This window comes from Erpetoichthys calabaricus, chromosome 13 (assembly GCF_900747795.2).
Source record: "Erpetoichthys calabaricus chromosome 13, fErpCal1.3, whole genome shotgun sequence".
In the NCBI taxonomy this organism is placed as follows: Eukaryota; Metazoa; Chordata; class Cladistia; order Polypteriformes; family Polypteridae; genus Erpetoichthys; species Erpetoichthys calabaricus.
Window position 1 is genome coordinate 38,101,829 of NC_041406.2, and position 9,750 is coordinate 38,111,578.

Genomic DNA, 9,750 nt, shown 5'->3' on the forward strand with positions numbered 1-9,750 from the left:
TTGTTTGGAATGACTTAGCTTTTTCTGTTTTACAATATACTGTTATGTTAACATACTGTTTTTATAATGTCTTATTTAGAATGTTTTGGTAAAATAATATTTTAAATACAATACAGGTACAAGAATATTTGCTTCTTATAAACTGATAAAAACAGATCTTGCCTGTATTATAAATTTATAATTGCAGTTTATTATAGTGACTAATTCTTTAATGATCTTAATATCCTTTACAAAAATTGAGGAAATAGATTTAATTATTCAGTGTTATTTTTAACCATCTATCACATTGCTACCCTAATTAATTTTCATTGCTGAAGAACAGTACCTTGAGGTATTATGATTTTCTGGGAGGCAGTATGCCATAAAAATAGGTGGGATATCATAGACTTGCTCTAGAAATTAAAGAAAACTTTTAGTTAAATAACAGATCTTAGAAAAAAAAGTCAGATGCTGTATATACAGCATTAGGCATTTTATCAGTGTATATGCCTGTCTGTAATGGTGTGTACTTGGCATGTACTTGTTTTACAAACAGTTGCATTTGTTATAACAATTTTTCCCTTAATTTTTTTTCAGGTGTATGTACCAGAAATCACCAGGTAATCCTGTCTTAAATTTTTATCACATTTATGTTATGCCACATTTTGATAACAGCATTTAATTAGTTTCTTAAATTTCTATTATTAAATAAAATGCAATTACACTTAAAGTTCCTTGTGCAGGGCTTTTCCATGAAAACTGAGACAGGGTTTGGTGACAAGTTTGTTACTCACTTGTTTATATTTAGTACTGTATTGATTGTTATTAAATATTACACATTAACCCATTATACAGTTAAAAGCACAAATGCCATTCTTATGTCTTTTTATTTGCCATTTAAAATGGAAATCACTAGGTAGCTTGCAGTTTTAGTTTTTTGTCCTGGGGATGGGTGGAGCTCAAGGCAAGGCAAACTGGCAAGTTTATCAATGAACTTTGAGTTACAAGCTTAAAGCAGGTATAACTCATGTTTTAGAATTCAAATAAAGATATCTCTGGACATATCTGCATCTCTTTGGCCTTCAGGGGACACATAAAAGGGGATACCCATAAAACTCACATAAACATTTCCTGGGTCCAATTATTTGTGTTGGAGGTACAACGTGTCAATTTCACCATACAGTGAAAATAATTTTATAATGGTTTTGTGTAACTGGGTTGGTTTTGGCTAGTAAGTATGAACAGAAATAATAAATGATTTATAGTGTAACTTGTTTTGCAGTAATAAGGTATTGCTGATCAAATTAGATTTTTTAGATGCAGAATAGCTTTGGGAAAAATAAATGTAATTTCCATCATTGCAGTAGATAAAGGATTACCAGAAAGAGAGGAACGTGGATACACTGTGCTCTGTATGTTTTGAGGCCATGATACAAGCCAGGTGGAGTGGTGGCTCTGAGGCTAGGGATCTGCACTGGCAATCGGATGGTTGCCGGTTCAAATCCCATAAATGCCAATAGGGACTCTGCTTTGTTGGGCCCTTGAGCAAGGCCCTTAACCTGCAATTGCTGAGCGCTTTGAGTAGTGAGAAAAGTGCTATATAAATGCAAAGAATTATTATTATTATTAAGCATAAATGCATTTATTTTGGGCTATCACAATACCAAAATGATTAACTCTGCTGCTGATTTACTTCTCATGGGAGGGTATGTAAAGCAGCAGAGTTCTACCCTTTTATACTGTATTACGTTGAATTAAGCTGTTCTTTTACATGTTAGAGTTCTTCTTATTCTTTCTCTCCTAACCAAAAGAGTTGCATGTTAATTAACAAGGAACCCTTAAATTTGCCTTGTAATAACATGAAACCTATTTGTACTGGCGCATACTTGTCTCTTGACAGGAGCTTTGCCAATTGATTAAATTACTATGGAGGACTTTTGCATCTGTTTGTGTTTTTTAGAATTTTTAATGCAACTGTACATTGCATTGCATAGAAGAAGCAGTTACCATATACTGTACTTTCGGAATGCTGACATATTCTCTTCCTAAGGACGTATTACATAAAATGATAAGCAGTTATTGCATTGACTACAAGAAATAGCGTGGAATGTATGTGTTTATCTAGGTATTATCTTTCTTATGTTAATTTAGTAACATATGCAAACAATTCATACATTACAGTTTAGTAAGCAACCTGCAGTAATATGTAGTGTTGCAAAACATCCAGTTTTCTCTTGTAAATTTACACTAAAAATAGCCTGCTTATTTTTTATCTTTTATTAAAAATATTGAAATCTATGTACATTTCAAGTTATTGTTCTGGACTCTGTCCAGAAATTATATCTCAAGTATTATTTCTGATGCTTCATTTGGAGACTGCTTTGATCAAATCCAGGACCTTCTTACTCCCTTTTGTAGACTTATGCTGCCTTAAGGCATGTCAGTAACTACATTATATATTTCTAAAAATAAATATAGTCTGTTTGTATTCTTTCTTATGTAGGTAAAGATGAAGAAGGAAAAAGTATTTGTCCTCACTGTTTTCAATTTCGGCTTCCTGGATCCTTCAGAATGCGTCTCAAACCAAAAAACAAGCTTAATCCAAGAGTGCAGTCTGTATTGAAAAGAGAAGCGGCTCATAAACCACTGAGTCTAAAGCATGTTAAAATCCTGCAGAAGTACAAAAATTCTACTGGTCAGATGGTAAGAACAATGATAATCTGCATAACAAGCAAGATAGTCATTTATATACATATAATCTTTTTGGTTACAGTACTTCTCTATGCAGGAAAGGTGCTGAGATACGGCATTTAAAATTTGCTATTCCAAATAGTCAAATTTTAAAGTCATCCAAAAATCATTACTGTAGGTGTGATGTGTCAGGTAGATCAGTCCTTTCTAATCAGTGGTTTTGCTGGGTATTTTTTAACAGTTTATGCTTAATTTTGTATCATAAATCTCTCAGTAAGCGAAATTTCATTGTCTTCACTTGTTCAGTTTTGGTCTTAGCAATGAACTCTAGTCCTATACAAAGCAACCCCTGCTTGTACCATTGACTGTAAAAAAATCTCCTGCAGATAGCCATAATGTTCTGTTATGTAAAAAGGAATACCCCACTTTTTATATGTTACTTACACTGTGTACTTTGTAGTGGGTAGCCAAGAAAAGTGTACAGTAATCCCTCGCTGTATCGCGCTTCGCACACCTAGACGATACGGACACTCGTCTAAAAATGCTGAAAGATTATCTTCACGTTGCTACCTTCTGTGCAGCTGCTTTGTGAAGCGACATGCTGCACGGTGCTTCGCATACTTAAAAGCACGAAGGGCACGTATTGATTTTCGATTGTTTGCTTTTCTCTGTCTCTCTCTATCTCTCTCTCTTTCTCTTTCTCTGCTCCTGACGGAGGGGGTGTGAGCTGCCGCCTTCAACAGCTTTGTGCCGCGGTGCTTCGCATACTTAAAAGCCAAACAGCCCTATTGATTTGTTTGCTTTTCTCTATCTCTCTGACATTATCTGCTCCTGACACGCACTGCTTTGAAGAGGAAGATATGTTTGCATTCTTTTAATTGTGAGACGGAACTGCCATCTCTGTCTTGTCATGGAGCACAGTTTAAACTTTTGAAAAAGAGACAAATGTTTGTTTGCAGTGTTTGAATAAAGTTCCTGTCTCTCTACAACCTCCTGTGTTTCTGCGCAAATCTGTGACCCAAGCATGACAATGTAAAAATAACCATATAAACATATGGTTTCTACTTCGCGGATTTTCCTATTTCGCGGGTGGCTCTGGAACGCAACCCCCGCGATGGAGGAGGGATTACTGTAATCTAATTTGTTTATGCAGAATGGAAAGAAAGACGTTTTTCACATAACAGAAGTCCATGGTGCCAGTGCTGTACAATGGCAAACAATGTAAAAATGTGTATGGGGGAAAAAAAGTAAAAAAAAAAAAAAAAAAATCTCATTAATCAAAAAATCCATATGCCTATTATCCAATTACTTGCTCAAAACACACAATACAATTGATTTTCTTGTAAATATTGTTAAATGAATGCTTCTAGAATTATCGGCCCATATATAAACAGAAAACCAAAAGACTCATGAGAGTGACATTTTAAGTTGAAGAGCTGCCTCTCTGTGTGATTCATTGGTCAAGAATCTTGTCTTCAATTCAAAAAATTCTAAATTTCTGAAAGTAGTTGTGAATTGATTTTTTGATCCCGTTAATATTGTTACCAAACATTGGTACTTTGCTACAACCCAGGAGGGGGGCTGCCGTCTGTCGCTCCGGGGGAGGTACGGCTCTGGATATGTTCTCTCCCCCAGTACTTCCAGTATAGAGTGTTCTGGCCGAGTAAGGGCCCTGGCCATCGCCACACTGCATGTGTGTATATGTGTGTGTGTGTATATGTATATACAGTTAGGTCCATAAATATTTGGACAGAGACAACTTTTTTCTAATTTTGGTTCTGTACATTACCACAATGAATTTTAAATGAAACAACTCAGATGCAGTTGAAGTGCAGACTTTCAGCTTTAATTCAGTGGGGTGAACAAAACGATTGCATAAAAATGTGAGGCAACTAAAGCGTTTTTTGAACACAATCCCTTCATTTCAGAGGCTCAAAAGTAATTGGACAATTGACTCAAAGGCTATTTCATGGACAGGTGTGGGCAAGTCCGTTGTTATGTCATTATCAATTAAGCAGATAAAAGGCCTGGAGTTGATTTGAGGTGTGGTGCTTGCATGTGGAAGATTTTGCTGTGAACAGACAACATGCGGTCAAAGGAGCTCTCCATGCAGGTGAAAGAAGCCATCCTTAAGCTGCAAAAACAGAAAAAACCCATCCGAGAAATTGCTACAATATTACGAGTGGCAAAATCTACAGTTTGGTACATCCTGAGAAGGAAAGCAAGCACCGGTGAACTCAGCAACGCAAAAAGACCTGGACATCCACGGAAGACATCAGTGGTGGATGATCGCAGAATCATTTCCATGGTGAAGAGAAACCCCTTCACAACAGCCAACCAAGTGAACAACACTCTCCAGAGGGTAGGTGTATCGATATCTAAGTCTACCATAAAGAGAAGACTGCATGAAAGTAAATACAGAGGGTGCACTGCAAGGTGCAATCCACTCATAATCCTCAAGAACAGAAAAGCTAGATTGGACTTTGCTAAAGAACATCTAAAAAAGCCAGCACAGTTCTGGAAAAACATTCTTTGGACAGATGAAACCAAGGTCAACCTCTACCAGAATGATGGCAAGAAAAAAGTATGGAGAAGGTGTGGAACAGCTCATTATCCAAAGCATACCACATCATCTGTAAAGCACGGCAGTGTGATGGCTTGGGCGTGCATGGCTGCCAGTGGCACTGGGACACTAGTGTTTATTGATGATGTGACACAGGACAGAAGCAGCTGAATGAATTCTGAGGTGTTCAGAGACTGTGTCTGCTCAAATCCAGCTAAATGCAGTCAAATTGATTGGGCGGCGTTTCATGATACGGATGGACAATGACCCAAAACATACAGCCAAAGCAACCCAGGAGTTTATTAAAGCAAAGAAGTGGAAAATTCCTGAACGGCCAAGTCAGTCACCTGATCTTAACCCAATTGAGCATGCATTTCACTTGTTGAAGACTAAACTTCAGACAGAAAGGCCCACAGACAAACAGCAACTGAAAGCCGCTGCAGTAAAGGCCTGGCAGAGCATTAAAAAGGAGGAAACCCAGCATCTGGTGATGTCCATGAGTTCAAGACTTCAGGCTCTCATTGCCAGCAAAGGGTATTATCAACCAAGTATTAGAAATGAACATTTTATTTCCAGTTATTTAATTTGTCCAATTACTTTTGAGCCCCTGAAATGAAGGAATTGTGTTAAAAAAATGCTTTAGTTGCCTCACATTTTTATGCAATTTTTTTTGTTCACCTCACTGAATTAAAGCTGAAAGTCTGAACTTCAACTGCATCTGAGTTGTTTCATTTAAAATTCATTGTGGTAATGTACAGAACCAAAATTAGAAAAAAGTTGTCTCTGTTCAAATATTTACGGACCTAACTGTATATATTGTGGGCTGTAAGTGGTGCTCCAACTCTCCAAACCTGACAAAAGTAGATGCAGACACAAGTCAAGTACAACACACAGCTTTTATTTTGTTGTAGGAAACTCTTCCCAGTCATTTCCCAATCAGCCAACACAGTACAATAAGCACAGTCACACAACTCTTTGCTTTCTTTTATTTTTCTCTTCCTTCTGTCTTTATATCTCTGTTTCCACCTCCACTTCTCCTCCACATCTTATCCCTACCAACTTTGGCTCCTGGAACAACGTGAGGTGGCTTCTTTTACCCTGCACCCATCAGTACTTCTGGTGGCCCATTAGCATGGTCCAGAAGCACTTCCAGGTGAGGCCTGCACTGTACCAGCCCCCCCCCCCCCCCCAGTGGCATCCCCGGAACCCAACAGGGCTATGCCACCAAACTCCAACTCCCATGAAACCCAGTGGGAATCCAAGGCACTGCAGAACTCCACTGGGGCTGCAATCTAGCTATCTGGGGGAGATAAAGCCCTGAACCTGCTTGCTTCCCCCGTCCTTCCATACAGCAGGTGTCCTAGTTTGATAAGGGTGTTGGCTGTCCAAAAGTATATATGTAGTATATATATTGTAATAAATAAATAAATGTGTATGTATATATATATATATATATATATATATATATATGTATGTATGTATGTATGTGTGTATATATATATATATATATATATATGTTTGTATGTATGTATGTATGTATGTATGTATGTGTGTATATATATATATATATATATGTATGTATGTGTGTGTGTGTGTGTGTGTGTATATATATATATATATATATATATATGTATGTATGTATGTATGTATGTACAGTAATCCCTCCTCCATCGCGGGGTTGCGTTCCAGAGCCACCCGCGAAATAAGAAAATCCGCGAAGTAGAAACCATATGTTTATATGGTTATTTTTATATTGTCATGCTTGGGTCACAGATTTGCGCAGAAACACAGGAGGTTGTAGAGAGACAGGAACGTTATTCAAACACTGCAAACAAACATTTGTCTCTTTTTCGAAAGTTTAAACTGTGCTCCATGACAAGACAGAGATGACAGTTCCGTCTCACAATTAAAAGAATACAAACATATCTTCCTCTTCAAAGGAGTGCGTGTCAGGAGCACAGAATGTCACATAGATAGAGAAAACAATCTCTAGCAAACAAATCAATAGGGCTGTTTGGCTTTTAAGTATGCGAAGCACCGCGGCACAAAGCTGTTGAAGGCGGCAGCTCACACCCCCTCCGTCAGGAGCAGGGAGAGAGAGACAGAGTTTGTTTTTCAGTCAAAAATCAATACGTGCCCTTCGAGCTTTTAAGTATGCGAAGAACTGTGCAGCATGTCGTTTCAGGAAGCAGCTGCACAAAAGATAGCAACGTGAAGATAATCTTTCAGCATTTTTTAGACGAGCGTCCGTATCGTCTAGGTGTGCGAACAGCCCCCCTGCTCAATCCCCATACGTCAGGATCAGAGAAAGTCAGCGCAAGATAGAGAGAAAAGTAAGCAATCTAGCTTCTCAGCCATCTGCCAATAGCATCCCTTGTATGAAATCAACTGGGCAAACCAACTGAGGAAGCATGTACCAGAAATTAAAAGACCCATTGTCCGCAGAAATCCGCGAACCAGCAAAAAATCTGCGATATATATTTAAATATGCTTACATATAAAATCCGCGATGGAGTGAAGCCGCGAAAGGCGAAGCGCGATATAGCGAGGGATCACTGTATGTGTATATATATATATATATATATATATATATATATATATAATATATATACATACACTAGGGGCTCCGCCCCCTGCTCGCTTCGCTCGCCAACCCCTGGCGTTGGGGGCATGACAAAGAGTGAGATGTATGAATTAGATATAGAATAGTGTGCAGGTTTGGATGATGCCTATATAAATAAAAAATAGAGTGTTTGGCATAGAGTAATGTTTTATTGGAATATTTCTTTGTATACTACATTACTAGTAAAGATGGTGTCTTGTCTTTGAATGAGTCTTCCTTGGCATGGATCATTTATAACTTTAACTTTAACGTCAGATGAACGTCGAACACGTGAGAAGGCAACATAAAGTTGTCCATGTCCAAAAACGGATTCAGAGAGGTAGATGCCAACCTTGTCCATGGTTTGTCCTTGTGATTTGTTGATGGTCATGGCAAATGCAGGTTTAATGGGGAACTGTCGGCATTTCAATGTAAAAGGTAATTCTAGGTCAGAACTCGTAAGGTCAATTCTAGGAATGAGAACAGTATTGTTAGCATGTGAATCTGAAAGAACTGTTGCTTGAATAACATTGTGTGTCATGGTGTTGACGACTAACCGTGTGCCATTGCATAAACCCTGTTTAGTGTTAAGGTTTCTTAATAGCATGATTATTGTTCCGTTTTTAAGGGTAAGGTTGTGTTGTGGTCATCCGTCCGGGTTAATAGTGTTCAAATATTCTAAGGGGAAATTCAGATGTTCATTGTCGTCATCAGAGTCAACTTTGTCAGAGCTTAGAAAGAGCCGTGTCTCTCCAGGAAGTAATGAAATGACCTGGTTATTAATGTGATTAACATTAATATTTTTTGGACATAATATAGTGCGTTGTGTTAACCACATATGCGAAAGCAGTATGGGCCATTGCCTTTTGGTGGCCTGATATGTACTCCGGTAGATGCAAAAGCAAATGAACAATTGTAGGATCTAATGCAGTTCATAAAGTTTTTACTTTCAGGCACATCGTTAGTTAGAAGCTTCTGTAGATATTCAGGATATGAATGTAAAGGAGGCAGTCTAATCTGCCCCTTTTGACAACAATGTGTAAATTCATTATTTGTATTGCCAGTTGTTTCTTCTGGGAAGTTAAGTGAATGACAATGATTGCAAATGACATTCATTAATCCCAATGAATTTTCCTCAATAGTGGACTCATTATTGAAGGCGTTGTCAGCCAACTGGCGTAAGCGTTTAGCAGGTGTCTGGCGTTGATGTCCGCGACGGGCATGTTTTGCTTGTGGCGTTTGAGTGCCGCGTTGTTGCATGTCCATTATTTGTGACGCGTTATTTTTGAGTTTTAATTGATTCGCCTCCGCTTTGCGAAAAGTCCGTTTCAGTCTACGTCGTGCATTGTTTGTATCGAGCCTTGTCCGTTTTTGTATGTCGGTCAGTTGAGCTTTCTGCTTTTGGAGTCTTGCTTGCTTGTTTTCTGGCAGGTCATATGCGCGTTGTACACGTCTGCGTTCATTTATTCTGTCTCTTCGCTCCCTTTTTTTGTATGTCTGAGACGCGAGCTCTTTCTTTTGAAATCGTGCTTGTTTCGATGCAGCACTTTGAGACGCGCGCTGTATGCGTCTACGTTCATTGTGTCTGTCCATTTGGGCACGTCTCTGTAACGGGGTTACTTGAGCTTTGCGTTTTTTGATCCGAGACATTTTCTCTCCCGGAGTTTCCGAAGCGCGCTTTATGCGCCGCCGTGTATTTTGTTGTTTCATTCGTGTTCGTGTGTTTGGTCCCGTTATCCGATCCGAATCGTTTTGTACCCGTGACTGTGTATTCATGATTTGTTTGTTCCTCAGCGTGCGAAATATGGATAAGTAATAAGGAGGATCGCACTCACTGTTAATATGGAGCCTTTTCTGCAGTTGAACGGTTAATAGTGCTTTATTGTAAGGAGATCCACCTATGCTGCCTAGTGTG

At 38.5% G+C, this 9,750-nt stretch overlaps 1 protein-coding gene across 1 annotated transcript in view; it reads left to right on the forward strand.

Moving 5' to 3' along the window:
- c13h18orf21 (chromosome 13 C18orf21 homolog) overlaps window positions 1-9,750 on the forward strand; it is a 77,335-nt gene that overhangs the window by 26,639 nt on the left and 40,946 nt on the right. Inside the window, exons 2-3 of the mRNA XM_028818134.2 lie at window positions 577-599; window positions 2,483-2,682. Coding sequence (XP_028673967.1) covers window positions 577-599; window positions 2,483-2,682 — 223 coding nt within the window. The remainder of the gene's footprint in view (window positions 1-576; window positions 600-2,482; window positions 2,683-9,750) is intronic.